The sequence below is a fragment of the Oncorhynchus tshawytscha genome, linkage group LG01 (assembly GCF_018296145.1).
Source record: "Oncorhynchus tshawytscha isolate Ot180627B linkage group LG01, Otsh_v2.0, whole genome shotgun sequence".
Classification (NCBI taxonomy): Eukaryota; Metazoa; Chordata; class Actinopteri; order Salmoniformes; family Salmonidae; genus Oncorhynchus; species Oncorhynchus tshawytscha.
This window is the reverse complement of record NC_056429.1, coordinates 28,319,889-28,335,854: the sequence shown is the minus strand read 5'-3', so window position 1 is coordinate 28,335,854 and position 15,966 is coordinate 28,319,889. Positions and strand designations below refer to the sequence as shown.

The window sequence follows — 15,966 nt, the reverse complement described above, 5'->3', positions numbered from 1 at the left end:
ACATTAGGCCTAGCATCAATGACCTGTTCTGTAATAGAATTCTGACCCAATATAAATGTTAAGGCTATAGGCCTACTCTAGCCAACGGAGCATACTGTAATCGCTGAGATGATTGATGAGTGTGCAAACTTTGAGCCTAAATAGCATATGGAATGTTCATCTGTTTGGAATGTTTAAAAGCTCATGGCATGTTTTTACCTACACAACCCCCACCCCCCTCCTCCCCTCAACTGGAGCGATACTGTAGACCACACAGTCGGTGTTCGATAGGATATATGTTGCCTTGTCCAGTGCAGGTTTTCCCAAACCCAGGGCCGCGTTCAATACATTGTTTTACATTCTGGGACGTTCAATTAAACGGAAACGGCGCTGTACTGAATCACCAGTTAAAAAACGGGGAGCGTTGGGGGAACACTGTCAGCATGGCCACTGCCCTTAATTAAATACGTTACTCTTTGCTTCAAGCCACAGCCACCAAACGGTAGCAAATGTACCTCAAAGTCTGTTCAATAACGTTTTGGGGAAACGTGTCGTTTAGTACAAACCGTTCCGCAACGTAGCAAACGTTCAAGCGAACTGAACGCACAGGTCTAGTGTACCGCGGTCTCGCGCACCGTGCAGACAGCCAAGCTCGAGCCTACCGGAGCGGTGTAACGTTCTGAACGGTAAAGATGGCAGAACGACAGCAGAAACATGAAGGCGGCCGAGTGAAGATCGGACATTACCTCTTAGGAGACACTCTGGGCGTCGGCACATTCGGCAAAGTAAAGAGTTAAGTCGCGTGCTTGTCAACAGTCATGTCGTGGGAACATTTGTTGTTAATGATTGTAACTTTGCGGCGGACTATTTAAATAGCTACGCAAAATGCGTAGCTGTGGCTGCGTAGTTACGAATGTGCTAGATTATTGTTGTCTCGGTTGATATGTAGAGAATGTGGTTTAGGTTTGTTGAAAGGTGAATTATTCTAGCAACATATCTAGCTAGCCTGTCTACTCCTTCTTATCAGTAATGATAGGCTAAACATGCATAATTACCCTCGACAACAATGATGGTGTAAAAACAAACAGGTCACACATAATTGTAACGTCTGACCGCCAGTGAATGTTGGAGGTTGACTTTGCTAGTGACAGTAACGTTAGACATTTAGACTTGCCCTATATGGCTATGGAAAGGACATTTTTTTAAATGAAAATAAACATGAACGTTATAGCTTAATAGTGATCATCATCACCAGTGTTCCCAGATTATGTAAACCATACAATGGCATAGACAGAATGAGAATCTAGAACGCCTCGTCAAGTTTCCTATTTTCTAGCAGTCTCAACGTGACCTTGTAGAATTCAGACCCCCTCCTCCTCTCCTCCTGCACTGCGGGAGGTGTGTTTGATTCGAGACATTAGTGTAACAAGGAACTAGCCAACAATAATTGTTGCTACAGACAATATTGCTAAATTGTTAGACTGACTAACCATGAGCTACAGAGTGCCGACAGACTATCAGACAGACACACTTGATTTATCCACCTTGTAATCTATGTGTATGGCTTTAGGTTTACTGTAATTGCTGTGTTGGATTTTCCCTGTTTACTGGTTTGTTATCTACGTTTCTTATTGTTGTGAATAGATAGATATAGCTAGTCCAGTAATGTAAAAATAGTGATTAATCATGTCTTGTTGACTACTCTGAAACTGCTAGGGTTTTATTCTTTATCCGGCAATGAAAGTTTAGCTGAGGGTAGCATACATATCACACATTCCCCGGCCTATCTCCTACCTCAGTGTAGTCTGTGTGACCTTGGCAACAGAGGAAAAGACTAAACTGTTTTTAATATTTGATCCATCAGCACAAATTATGCCCTATAGCCTACATTGTAGCAGTTGAACACAATACATATTATTATACTCTTTTACAAACTACGGACATTCCAGTTGGTTCATGTGTGTGTGTGTGTGTGTGTGTGTGTGTGTGTGTGTGTGTGTGTGTGTGTGTGTGTGGTAGTTGGAGAACACCAGTTGACAGGTCATAAGGTGGCAGTGAAGATCCTGAACAGACAGAAGATCAGGAGTCTGGACGTGGTGGGCAAGATCAAACGAGAGATACAGAACCTCAAACTCTTCAGACACCCTCACATCATCAAACTGTGAGGATAACGCATACAGACTGTGTTTGTTTATTATGGGCCTAAAAGGTACCCCCTCTCTCTCCCATACACATACACTCAGTGTTTGTTTACTATGGGCCTCAGGAGCACCCCCCTCTCTCCCCCACACACATACCCACACACACTGGGTTTGTTTACTATGGGCCTCAGGAGCACCCCCCCCTCTCTCCCCCACACACATACCCACACACACTGTGTTTGTTTACTATGGGCCTCAGGAGCCCGCCCCCCTCTCTCTCTCCCACATGGAATTCTGTTTAGCGGAAATCTCTAGTTAAGAAGATGGAAGTTTATAATTCCTATTTGGGTAAATCCCTTCCCATGTTTCTAGTCTCCCACCTTTCTCGCTCGCTCACTCTCTCTCCCACACCCACCCACAAGGAATCAGTTTGCTCCAGTTAGCAGAAAACTGGTTAAGAAGATAGAAGTTTATAATTCCTATTTGGGTAAATCCCTTCCCATGTTTCTAGTCTCCCACCTTTCTCGCTCGCTCACTCTCTCTCCCACACCCACCCACAAGGAATCAGTTTGCTCCAGTTAGCAGAAAACTGGTTAAGAAGATAGAAGTTTATAATTCCTATTTGGGTAAATCCCTTTCCAGGTGTCTAGTCTCTCTTTCCATGTTATTTTTAGGGTTAGGCCACAGTGACATTGTGAGCTATGGCAGACGTATTGGCTTCTGTAAGAGGTGTGTGTGTGTGTGTGTGTGTGTAGGTACCAGGTGATCAGTACTCCTACAGATTTCTTCATGGTGATGGAGTATGTCTCAGGAGGAGAGCTGTTTGACTACATCTGCAAACATGGACGGGTGAGACATACCTCTGACTGACTGAAGACTGACTGTCTGAATGGCTGTCTATCTGTCTCTGACTGACTGTCTGAATGGCTGTCTGTCTCTGACTGACTGTCTGAATGACTGACTGTCTGAATGGCTGTCTATCTGTCTCTGACTGACTGACTCTGAATGACTGACTGTCTGAATGGCTGTCTATCTGTCTCTGACTGACTTACTGAATGACTGACTGTCTGGTTGTTTGATTTATTTACAGGGGACAATGCACATGAATCAATATCACAATAATGCAACACCCATGTACATGTGCCGGGGTTAGCCAAAAGATCATTTGCACCCATAATCCCTGGGCAGGTAAGGGCTTTTACACAGCCACTATACAAATACTCACTAAAACAATACAAAATACAAATACATTACATCCAATAATATATCATATATAATTCTAACGACAACAACAACACTATCAAAGGCCTTTTTAAGATCCAAAAAGACGGCGCCGACTTCACCACCTATGTCCAGTTTAGATTTAATGCACTCCAGAAAATAGCAATTGGCTGTTTCGGTAGAATGGTTAGTTCTGAATCCAAATTGCATTTGATGTATGGAGTTGCCCTGAACGAGGTGATCAGTCAGATGATCAGCCACCCATCTATCAGCTACTTTTCATAGCACTGGAAGAATGCTTATAGGTCGGTAATGTTCCACCAGTGTTGGGTCACCAGATTTTAAAACGGGTATCACTGCAGCAGACTTCCAAGCATTGGGGAAGAACGCATATTTGATGGACAGACTAACTAGATGTACAGTAGGGGTAATCAGAGAATATTTGTGTCTCTTCAGGAACACAGTGTCTAGACCAAATACATATTTTGTTCTAGAGCTTCTGAAGAAGCTAATAATGCTGTCCACTGCTGACGCTGAGATTTCAGGAATTCTGAATATTGGTTTATTATTATCTATGGGAGTGAGAACTGTGGTCTTGGTTGAAAATCTTTGAGCCAGTTCCCTGACAGAGTCAGAAAAAAATAGTTAAAGGTGGTGGATATGAAATTGGAGTCTTAAATTAGAATCACATGAACCTTTAATTCAGGATGTTTTTTGACTTTTCAGCTCCTCTCCCTGGTAGATTGAGATTTTCCCAAATCACTTTGCCATTTCCTTTTGCTTCATTGATCACTTTAAGAAAGAGTTTTGCTTTTTTAAAAATATTCCTAACCACTTTATTTCTCAGTGATGTAAATATACGTCTGTCATCATTCTTACCAGACTTCAGTGCTTTTTTTCAAGGAGAAATCCCGTTCTCCAGAGGTCCTCGTTGAGCCATGGTAGAGAGGTTTTCCATCTTGGCTTATGTTGAAATTTCATTTTGTCAATAGCTGACAGAAATGTTCTGTATCCAGACTCTGGGTCTTCATCGATTCACAGATCAGACCAGTCAATTTGACATCGTAGTTACCCTGCTCACTTTTCTGCATTTTTTTACCGTACTGTTGCATATTAATATGGTTCTTACATCTCTTGTTAGTGAGCTTTCTAATCACCAATGTAACATTGTGGTGAGTTATACCCGCTAGTAAGTTACTAGACTTAATTATTTGATCAGGTCTGTTAATAAACACCAGATCAATTTGAAACTGGGATGACTGTGTTACTCTGGTTGGATCTTGTATTATTTGAGTCAGGTTGAAATCATCTGTGATCTCTTTGAGCTTTTTCCTGCAAGTTTGTTTTCTCTGAAATTTGGAACGTGGGTCCCAGAGCCTTTTAGCCTGATGAACGGTTTGAAAAAGTTTCATGGTACAATGTTTTCTTATACCTGGGTTAAAGGAACAGAGTTTCTGTCTTGAAGGCGGGTTTTGTTTGGGACAAAATGAAAAATGAAATGAACAGCAGATTGCTCATTCTTTTGAAAAGCCATGTTAGTGACAGAAGTTATGCTCACATACACAGAATGTGAACCAGATAATATAGGTTACTCAAATATAGATTATTTCAATCCTTCATCAATGATTTTGTCCTGGATGGCTAATTATGGGGACTTTTCTCCACCTCCCAGAATTACATTCTCCATATCAGACTTTTTTTCTGCAGGTGACCTAACTCCAGACTCTGATGGGGGGCTTGGTACCCTGGGCCGCTTGGGTGGATGTTGATTCCAGATTGTTTGAATGAAGGCCAGCGTTGATGTTTGGCTGCCTTTTGTATTCCCCAGAGAGTTGCACCGCCTTCGGGGTCCCTTATTAGCCTCCAGGTTTTCTATTGGGTTATGATTGTCACTGGTCTCAGTAGCCACTTTCCCAGCTTCATTTTGAGCATTTTTCCTCTTCTTTTTCTTGGAATGAGAGGTCACTGTTGTGGACTCTGGCTCACCAGGTACCAACTCCAATGTTTCATTCACTCCGTCTTTGTCCTTGGGAGCCGAGGAATTATCCTCTTCAACCTCAGTCTCACGTTCAGTCATTTCAGCTGAGATATGTGATACGTCTGCCCTACTCATGGGGACTGGATTGTTGTCCTGCACATCGTGTGAAAACGTTTCCTTTATGAACCTTATGTTGTCCAGTGTAGTAGGACTGTACTCTACCATCTCCTGACCCCCTCTAGTGTGGGATTGTGTCATTAAGTTGTCCAGTCTAGTAGGACTGTACTCAACCATCTCCTGACCCCCTCTAGTGTGGGATTGTGTCATTAAGTTGTCCAGTCTAGTAGGACTGTACTCAACCATCTCCTGACCCCCTCTAGTGTGGGATTGTGTCATTAAGTTGTCCAGTGTAGTAGGACTGTACTCTACCATCTCCTGACCCCCTCTAGTGTGGGATTGTGTCATTAAGTTGTCCAGTGTAGTAGGACTGTACTCTACCATCTCCTGACCCCCTCTAGTGTGGGATTGTGTCATTAAGTTGTCCAGTGTAGTAGGACTGTACTCTACCATCTCCTGACCCCCTCTAGTGTGGGATTGTGTCATTAAGTTGTCCAGTGTAGTAGGACTGTACTCTACCATCTCCTGACCCCCTCTAGTGTGGGATTGTGTCATTAAGTTGTCCAGTGTAGTAGGACTGTACTCTACCATCTCCTGACCCCCTCTAGTGTGGGATTGTGTCATTAAGTTGTCCAGTGTAGTAGGACTGTACTCTACCATCTCCTGACCCCCTCTAGTGTGGGATTGTGTCATTAAGTTGTCCAGTGTAGTAGGACTGTACTCTACCATCTCCTGACCCCCTCTAGTGTGGGATTGTGTCATTAAGTTGTCCAGTGTAGTAGGACTGTACTCTACCATCTCCTGACCCCCTCTAGTGTGGGATTGTGTCATTAAGTTGTCCAGTGTAGTAGGACTGTACTCTACCATCTCCTGACCCCTCTAGTGTGGGATTGTGTCATTAAGTTGTCCAGTGTAGTAGGACTGTACTCTACCATCTCCTGACCCCCTCTAGTGTGGGATTGTGTCATTAAGTTGTCCAGTGTAGTAGGACTGTACTCTACCATCTCCTGACCCCCTCTAGTGTGGGATTGTGTCATTAAGTTGTCCAGTGTAGTAGGACTGTACTCTACCATCTCCTGACCCCCTCTAGTGTGGGATTGTGTCATTAAGTTGTCCAGTGTAGTAGGACTGTACTCTACCATCTCCTGACCCCTCTAGTGTGGGATTGTGTCATTAAGTTGTCCAGTGTAGTAGGACTGTACTCTACCATCTCCTGACCCCCTCTAGTGTGGGATTGTGTCATTAAGTTGTCCAGTGTAGTAGGACTGTACTCTACCATCTCCTGACCCCCTCTAGTGTGGGATTGTGTCATTAAGTTGTCCAGTGTAGTAGGACTGTACTCTACCATCTCCCCCTGACCTGTACTCTCCATCTCCTGAGTGTGGGATTGTGTCATTAAGTTGTCCAGTGTAGTAGGACTGTACTCTACCATCTCCTGACCCCTCTAGTGTGGGATTGTGTCATTAAGTTGTCCAGTGTAGTAGGACTGTACTCTACCATCTCCTGACCCCCTCTAGTGTGGGATTGTGTCATTAAGTTGTCCAGTGTAGTAGGACTGTACTCTACCATCTCCTGACCCCCTCTAGTGTGGGATTGTGTCATTAAGTTGTCCAGTGTAGTAGGACTGTACTCTACCATCTCCTGACCCCTCTAGTGTGGGATTGTGTCATTAAGTTGTCCAGTGTAGTAGGACTGTACTCTACCATCTCCTGACCCCCTCTAGTGTGGGATTGTGTCATTAAGTTGTCCAGTGTAGTAGGACTGTACTCTACCATCTCCTGACCCCCTCTAGTGTGGGATTGTGTCATTAAGTTGTCCAGTGTAGTAGGACTGTACTCTACCATCTCCTGACCCCCTCTAGTGTGGGATTGTGTCATTAAGTTGTCCAGTGTAGTAGGACTGTACTCTACCATCTCCTGATCTCCTGACCCCCTCTAGTGTGGGATTGTGTCATTAAGTTGTCCAGTGTAGTAGGACTGTACTCTACCATCTCCTGACCCCCTCTAGTGTGGGATTGTGTCATTAAGTTGTCCAGTGTAGTAGGACTGTACTCTACCATCTCCTGACCCCCTCTAGTGTGGGATTGTGTCATTAAGTTGTCCAGTGTAGTAGGACTGTACTCTACCATCTCCTGACCCCCTCTAGTGTGGGATTGTGTCATTAAGTTGTCCAGTGTAGTAGGACTGTACTCTACCATCTCCTGACCCCTCTTAGTGTGGGATTGTGTCATTAAGTTGTCCAGTGTAGTAGGACTGTACTCTACCATCTCCTGACCCCCTCTAGTGTGGGATTGTGTCATTAAGTTGTCCAGTGTAGTAGGACTGTACTCTACCATCTCCTGACCCCCTCTAGTGTGGGATTGTGTCATTAAGTTGTCCAGTGTAGTAGGACTGTACTCTACCATCTCCTGACCCTCTAGTGTGGGATTGTGTCATTAAGTTGTCCAGTGTAGTAGGACTGTACTCTACCATCTCCTGACCCCTCTAGTGTGGGATTGTGTCATTAAGTTGTCCAGTGTAGTAGGACTGTACTCTACCATCTCCAGTGACCCCATCTCTAGTGTGGGATTGTGTCATTAAGTTGTCCAGTGTAGTAGGACTGTACTCTACCATCTCCTGACCCCTCTAGTGTGGGATTGTGTCATTAAGTTGTCCAGTGTAGTAGGACTGTACTCTACCATCTCCTGACCCCCTCTAGTGTGGGATTGTGTCATTAAGTTGTCCAGTGTAGTAGGACTGTACTCTACCATCTCCTGACCCCCTCTAGTGTGGGATTGTGTCATTAAGTTGTCCAGTGTAGTAGGACTGTACTCTACCATCTCCTGACCCCCTCTAGTGTGGGATTGTGTCATTAAGTTGTCCAGTGTAGTAGGACTGTACTCTACCATCTCCTGACCCCCTCTAGTGTGGGATTGTGTCATTAAGTTGTCCAGTGTAGTAGGACTGTACTCTACCATCTCCTGACCCCCTCTAGTGTGGGATTGTGTCATTAAGTTGTCCAGTGTAGTAGGACTGTACTCTACCATCTCCTGACCCCCTCTAGTGTGGGATTGTGTCATTAAGTTGTCCAGTGTAGTAGGACTGTACTCTACCATCTCCTGACCCCCTCTAGTGTGGGATTGTGTCATTAAGTTGTCCAGTGTAGTAGCACTGTACTCTACCATCTCCTGACCCCCTCTAGTGTGGGATTGTGTCATTAAGTTGTCCAGTGTAGTAGCACTGTACTCTACCATCTCCTGAGCCCTTCCGGCGTGCTGATTGTGGCATACTTTGATCCAGTGACGGCCCGTCTTCACAGACCGTGTTATAGGAATGATGGGTGCTGCTTCAACATACACAAAACGATCTCCATTGGAGCAGATTGTAAGTTGACCCTTGTATCTTATCATGCGCCTCATCACTCTCCCCACCACCTTACATCCAGCTTTAGCCAGGAACTCAGTCACAACACTATCATCTGCTGAATCAGGTAGTTCTTTAATTGTAACTTGAATGGAGTTCTGGTCAGACATGCACAACTTCAACCTGAACGGATTATTCTCTTTGAACACGTTTTCCTCGGACTGTTATTCCTCTTATCAGAAGCTTTGCCCTTGCTTCCTTACTGAGAATATATATATATATATATATATATGCCAGAGTGCACATACTCTCTGTACTGACCTCAAGTGGTTTGGATTAATTTCCTGTATGAGACCTGTGGTAGAGCTCCTCCTCCTTAATGGGGTTGGCTATGGCCTCCTCTGTCAGGATTTCTCTCTCCATGAAAAAAAGAGGTAAAACAGTCTCCTTTGGGGCATTTCCACCCACAACCTCGCTCCAGGTCTCATTTTCCTTGACATCAGTTTTTGCATCGCTGGAAATAGCCACAACTACAGCAGCCATTTTAATTGTAGTGTTAATGATTGATTAAAGTAATTTGTTTAACATTGAAATATATCAACAAAACTATTCAGCATTATACAGTGAGGATATTTCCTACTTAAGAATTGATGGATGGTTGATCCTCAAATATATATTTGCTGGATTCAGTGTTCTCCAGCAATTGAAGCTATCCAGCCGGGCCGAATACCCAAACAAAAGGAGATATCAAAACACAACGAAACAAAATATGGATATATCATTCCGGACCTTACAGGCCGTCGGTCAATAGATCCACAAACAAATCAAACAAGCGAACAAGCCATCTGGTGAGTAGCGCACTCCTGTCCTGCAGTTGTCCGATTGGTTGATGTAGACACAGGCCATTTTATGGTGCCATTTTTCATAGTGAAAGCATGTAGTCACATTAGAAAGGAATAATCTCCTAACCTCTTAATCTGTACCTCATGTTGTGTGTAGGTAGAGGACAAAGAGGCTCGTCGGTTGTTCCAGCAGATTATCTCCGGTGTAGACTACTGCCACAGACACATGGTGGTGCACAGAGACCTCAAACCTGAGAATGTACTGCTGGACCATTCCAAGAACGCCAAAATAGCTGACTTTGGTACACTACACACACATGCACGATAGAGAACACACACAGGGAGAGGTGGGAGAGAGGGGAAGGGAGAGAGAGAGAGGTGGGAGAGAGGGGAAGGGAGAGAGAGAGAGAGAGAGAGAGAGAGAGGTGGGAGAGAGAGAGGTGGGAGAGAGGGGAGAGGGAGAGGTGGGAGAGAGAGGGAAGGGAGAGAGAGAGGAAGGGAGAGAGAGGGGAAGGGAGAGAGAGGGAGAGGAGAGGGAGGGAGAGAGAGGTGAGAGAGGGGAAGGGAGAGAGAGGTGAGAGAGGGGAAGGGAGAGAGAGAGGTGAGAGAGAGGAGGTGAGAGAGGGGAAGGGAGAGAGAGGTGAGAGGGGAAGGGAGAGAGAGGTGAGAGAGGGGAAGGGAGAGAGAGGTGAGAGAGGGGAAGAGAGAGAGAGTGAGAGAGGGAAGGGAGAGAGAGGTGAGAGAGGGGAAGGGAGAGAGAGAGTGAGAGGGGAAGGGAGAGAGAGGTGAGAGAGGGGGAAGGGAGAGAGAGGTGAGAGAGGGGAAGGGAGAGAGAGGTGAGAGAGGGGAAGGGAGAGAGAGGTGGGAGAGGGGAAGGGAGAGAGAGGTGGGAGAGGGAAGGGAGAGAGAGAGAGAGAGGGGAGGGGGAGAGAGAGGAAGGGAGAGAGGGAAGGGAGAGAGAGGGGAAGGGAGGGAGAGGGAGGTGAGAGGGGAAGGGAGAGAGGTGAGAGAGGGAAGGGAGAGAGAGAGAGGAAGGGAGAGAGAGGTGAGAGAGGGGAAGGAGAGAGAGGTGAGAGAGAGGGAAGGGAGAGAGAGGTGAGAGAGGGGAAGGGAGAGAGAGGTGAGAGAGGGGAAGGGAGAGAGAGGTGAGAGAGGGGAAGGGAGAGAGAGGTGAGAGAGGGGAAGGGAGAGAGAGGTGAGAGAGGGAAGGGAGAGAGAGGTGAGAGAGGAAGGGAGAGAGAGGTGAGAGAGGGGAAGGGAGAGAGAGGAAGAGAGGGAAGGGAGAGAGAGGTGAGAGAGGGGAAGGGAGAGAGAGGTGGGAGAGGGAAGGGAGAGAGAGGGAGAGAGGGGAAGGGAGAGAGGAGAGAGGAGAGGGAGAGAGAGAGGAAGGGAGAGAGAGGGGAGAGAGGGGGAGAGAGAGGAAGGGAGAGAGAGGGGAAGGGAGAGAGAGGGAGAGAGAGGGGAAGGGAGAGAGAGGTGAGAGAGAGGGAAGGGAGAGAGAGGTGAGAGAGGGGAAGGGAGAGAGAGGTGGGAGAGAGGGGGAGGGAGAGGAGGGGAGAGAGAGGAAGGGAGAGAGAGAGAGAGAGAGAGAGAGAGAAGGGAGAGAGAGGAAGGGAGAGAGAGAGGGGGAGGGAGAGAGAGAGGGGGGAGAGAGGGAGGGGAGAGAGAGAGAGAGAGGAAGAGGGAGAGAGGAAGGGAGAGAGAGAGGAAGAGGAGAGAGGAAGGGAGAGAGAGAGAGAGAGAGAAAAGGAGAGAGAGAGAGAGAGAGAGAGGAAGGGAGAGAGAGGAAGGAGAGAGAGGGGAAGAGGGAGAGAGAGGGGAGGGAGAGAGGAAGGGAGAGAGAGAGAGAGGGAAAAGGGAGAGAGAGAGAGAGAGAGGGGAAGGGGAGAGAGAGGAAGAGGGAGAGAGGAAGAGGGAGAGAGGAAGGTGGAGAGGGGGGAGGGAGAGAGGAAGGGAGGAAGAGGGAGAGAGGAAGGGAGAGAGAGGAAGGGAGAGAGAGAGGAAGGGAGAGAGAGGAAGAGAGAGAGAGAGGAAGGGAGAGAGAGGAAGAGGGAGAGAGGAAGGGAGAGAGAGAGGAAGGGGAGAGAGGAAGGGAGAGAGAGGGAGAGAGGAAAAGGGAGGAGAGAGAGAGAGAGGGGAAGGGAGAGAGAGGAAGAGGGAGAGAGGGAAGGGAGGAAGAGGGAGAGAGGGAGAGAGAGGAAGGGAGAGAGAGGAAGAGGGAGAGAGGAAGAGGGAGAGAGGAAGGGAGAGAGAGGGGGAGGGGAAGGAGGGAGAGAGAGGAAGGGAGGGAGAGAAGAGGGAGAGAGGAAGGGAGAGAGGAAGAGAGAGAGGAAGGGAGAGAGAGGAAGGGAGGGAGAGGGGGAAAGGGAGAGAGAGGGAAGGGAGAGAGAGGAGGGAAAGGAGGGAGAGAGAGGGAAGAGGGAGAGGGGAAGGGAGAGAGAGAGAGAGAAGGTGGGAGAGAGGAAAAGGGAGAGAGAGGGAGAGAGGGAAGGGAGAGAGGGGAAGAGGGAGAGAGGAAGGGAGGAAGAGGGAGGAAGGGAGGGAGAGATGAAGGGAGAGAGGAAGGGAGAGAGGAAGAGGGAGAGAGGAAGGGAGAGAGAGGGGGAGGGAGAGAGGAAGGGAGGAGGGGGAGGGAGGGAGAGAGGGAGGGAGAGGGAAGGGGGAGAAAGGTGAGAGGTGGGAGAGGGGGAGGGAGAGAGAAGGGAGAGAGGAAGGTGGGAGAGAGGGGAGGGAGAGAGATGGAGGTGGGAGAGAGAGAGGGGGGGAGGGAGAGAGGTGGGAGAGAGGGGAGGGGAGAGGAGGGAAGGGAGAGAGAGAGGGGAAGGGAGAGAGGGGAGGTGGAGAGAGAGGGGAAGGGAGAGAGGGGAGAGGGGGGAGGGAGAGAGGGAAGGGAGGGAGGGGGAGAGGGGGAAGGGAGAGAGAGAGGGGGAAGGGAGAGAGAGGGGGAGGGAGAGGGGAGGGAAAGGGAGAGGGGAATCGGGGAGGGAGGGGAAGGGGAGAGGGAGGGGAAGGAGGGAGAGAGGTGGGAGAGAGGGGAGGGAGAGTGGGAGGAGGGGAAGGAGGGAGAGAGTGTGGGAGAGAGGGGGAAGGGAGGGAGAGAGGTGGGAGGGAGAGAGAGGGGGAGGGAGAGAGGTGGGAGGGAGAGAGAGAGGGGGGAGAGAGGGGGAGGGAGAGAGGTGGGAGGGAGAGAGAGAGGGGAGGAGAGAGGGGTGGGAGAGAGAGGTGGGAGAGAGAGAGGGAAGGGAGAGAGAGAGGGGAAGGGAGAGAGAGAGGGGAAGGGAGAGAGAGGGGAAGGGAGAGAGAGGGGAAGGGAGAGGGAAGACAGAATATAGTAACTTGTGTTTGTTTGGACAGTAAGGTTAGGTAAGGTTGGCATTTGAAGATAATGCTGAAAAACTGATTTGTTCTGGTCGTCAGGGTTGTCAAACATGATGTCAGATGGGGAGTTCCTGAGGACCAGCTGTGGATCTCCCAACTACGCAGCTCCTGAAGTAATCTCCGGAAGGTGTGTGTGTGTGTGTGTGTGTGTGCGTGCGTGTGTGTGTTTAGGCTGTATGCAGATCCTTAGGTTGATACTATAGGCTACATGTTGTGGTGTGATCGTGTATTCTTTGCTTTGTGCACAGGTTATACGCTGGTCCTGAGGTGGACATATGGAGCAGTGGGGTGATCCTGTATGCGTTGCTGTGTGGGACTCTGCCCTTTGATGACGAACACGTTCCCACACTGTTTAAGAAGATTAGAGGGGGCGTGTTCTATATGCCAGAATACCTCACTCGGCCCGTTGCTTCCCTGCTGCTGCTCATGCTGCAGGTCGACCCGCTCAAGAGGGCTACCATTAAAGACATTAGGTGACCTCTAACCGTCCCTACTGATCATTATGCTCATGTTTTTAATGTGATTTAATAGAATTAGCAAACCTAACCAAAAGCTTGTTTGTGGTGGTTGGTCCAGAGCAAAAAAATAGAAGAATAATGGAGTGTGTGTGTGTGTGTGTGTGTGTGTGTGTGTGTGTGTGTGTGTGTGTGTGTGTGTGTGTGTGTGTGTGTGTGTGTGTGTGTGTGTGTGTGAACGTTCACACGTGTGTATGTGTAGGGAACATGAGTGGTTTAAGCAGGACCTGCCAGGCTACCTGTTTCCTGAGGACCCTTCCTATGACTCCACCATTCTGGATGAGGAGGCAGTCCGAGAGGTGTGTGACAAGTTTGAGAGCACCGAGTCTGAGGTGATGTCCAGCCTGTACAGCGGAGACCCTCAGGTATGCACGCAACACAGGCATGTACGCTCACACGCTTGTCATATAGTACGCACTCCCCCTCTTCTCTCACCCTCTCTCTTACTCTCTCCCTCCGTCTCTTTCCAGGACCAGCTAGCGGTAGCGTACCATCTGATCATAGACAACCGGCGCATCATGACCCAGGCCAGTGAGTTCTACCTGGCCTCTAGCCCTCCCCAGGGCTCCTTCATGGAGGATGGCATGTCACTGCCCCCCGGGGTCAAACCACACCCAGAGAGGATGCCCCCCCTGCTGGTAGACAGTCCCAAGGCAATGATTTCTACCTGGTTTTATTCTATGTACTATGTTCACAGTATATCAAATCGGATACAAGATCTGTGAAGTGTAAACACTTGATGACGTACTTCTTCCGCGATACCAGCGTAGCAAATGCAACATTTAGTTTTGTCTCATGTATTTATGACTGCTTGTTGGGGATAATAAAGATTCTCTCCTCTCTGTCTGCAGGCGCGCTGCCCGCTGGATGCCCTGAACACCACCAGAGCCAAACCCCTGGCAGTGAAGAAAGCCAAGTGGCACCTGGGCATCAGGAGTCAGAGCAGACCCTATGACATCATGGCTGAGGTCTACAGGGCTATGAGACAGCTACAGTATGACTGGAAGGTGAGGCGCGGTGTGTGGAAAGCAATCGGAAATGATTCAGACCCCTTGACTTTTCCCACATTTTGTTATGTTACAGCCTTATTCTGAAATTGATCATTTTTTTATTCTCATCAATCTACACACAATACCTCATAATGACACAGTGAAAATATGTTTTTGGACATTTTTGCTTACATTTTCTGCATTTTCTTAAAAATAAAAAACATATCTTATTTACATAAGTATTCAGACCCTTTGCTATGAGACTCGACATTGAGCTCAGGTGCATCCTGTTTCCATTGATCATCCCTGAGCTGTTTCTACAATTTGATTGGAGTCCACCTGTGATAAATTAAATTGATTTGACATGATTTAGAAAGGCACACACTGTCTATGTAAGGTGACAGTGCATGTCAGAGCAAAAACCAAGCCATGAGCTCTAAGGTATTGTCCGCAGAGCTCTGAGACAGGATTGGGTCGATGGACAGGTCTGGGGAAGTGTACCAAAACATTTCTGCAGCATTGAAGGTTCCCAAGAACACAGTGGTCTCCATCATTCTTAAAAGGAAGAAGTTAAGAACCACCAAGACTCTTTCTAGAGCTGGCCGTCCAGCCAAACTGAGCAATCGGGGAAGAAGGGCCTGGGTCAGGGAGGTGACCAAGAACCCGATGGTCACTCTGACAGAGCTCTAGAGTTCCTCTGTGGCGATGGGAGAATATTCCAGAAGGTCAACCATCTCTGCAGCATTCCACCAAGCAGGCCTTTATGGTAGAGTGGCCAGATGGAAGCCACTCCTCAGTAAAAGGCACATGACTGCCCGGTTGGAGTTTGCCAAAAGGTGCCTAAAGGACTCTAGAAGAAAAGGAAATGCACACCTATTAAGACAAGGTGCTGGCTAGCGGAGTAGAAAACTTGAAAATAAAAGAGAGCCGCACACTCTAGGAGCTCAGATGCAAAAATGTAAGTACCAACGTCTCGACAGCCCAAGCTGTCTTCATCAGGGTATAATCACAAACACTGCGGGATGACTCGTTTATATAGTGTCAAACGACACAGGTGTCTGTAATCATGGCCAAGAGTGGCCTAATATCATTGGTTAATAATCAAATATTAAAATGTCATACAAAGAACAGCATACAAACAACAAATGGATAGCATACGATCATAGATTAATTTGACTACACAAGCTTACATACAATTACAATGGCAAAGTTACAATAATCACAAGATAGACTTGAAGCCAATGTTGAGACTTGTAATATTTATGTTGTGGAGAAATGACCAGGCAGGAGACGGGAGTACAGTTAGTTTTCGTTTAGTCAAAACCCCTCGTGCTCTACAGTTCGCGGCATTCCAGTGCGCATGTGCATTTCCTATTAGGTGTAGTGACGTAACACTGCCGTAATGCATTACTGCTTAGTAACAGCACAGTAACTAATATAAACAGATGTAGATCCCAGATACTAC

At 47.6% G+C, this 15,966-nt stretch overlaps 1 protein-coding gene across 3 annotated transcripts in view; it reads left to right on the top strand.

Annotated features, from left to right (window-relative positions):
- The first annotated feature begins 398 nt into the window (after positions 1 to 398).
- The window catches only part of prkaa2 (protein kinase, AMP-activated, alpha 2 catalytic subunit), a 24,650-nt gene continuing 9,082 nt past the window's right edge, over positions 399 to 15,966 (top strand). Inside the window, exons 1-9 of one of the 3 annotated variants that reach the window (XM_042319989.1) lie at positions 399 to 771; positions 1,999 to 2,140; positions 2,876 to 2,969; positions 9,777 to 9,921; positions 13,037 to 13,124; positions 13,246 to 13,470; positions 13,715 to 13,877; positions 13,983 to 14,150; positions 14,364 to 14,519. In XM_042319989.1, the coding sequence (XP_042175923.1) occupies positions 672 to 771; positions 1,999 to 2,140; positions 2,876 to 2,969; positions 9,777 to 9,921; positions 13,037 to 13,124; positions 13,246 to 13,470; positions 13,715 to 13,877; positions 13,983 to 14,150; positions 14,364 to 14,519 (1,281 nt within the window). In that variant the 5' untranslated portion in view covers positions 399 to 671. Of the gene's footprint in view, positions 772 to 1,998; positions 2,141 to 2,875; positions 2,970 to 3,093; positions 3,309 to 9,776; positions 9,922 to 13,036; positions 13,125 to 13,245; positions 13,471 to 13,714; positions 13,878 to 13,982; positions 14,166 to 14,363; positions 14,520 to 15,966 lie in introns of those variants that run through there. The other 2 variants (XM_042319981.1, XM_042319990.1) reach the window with 2 other exon arrangements.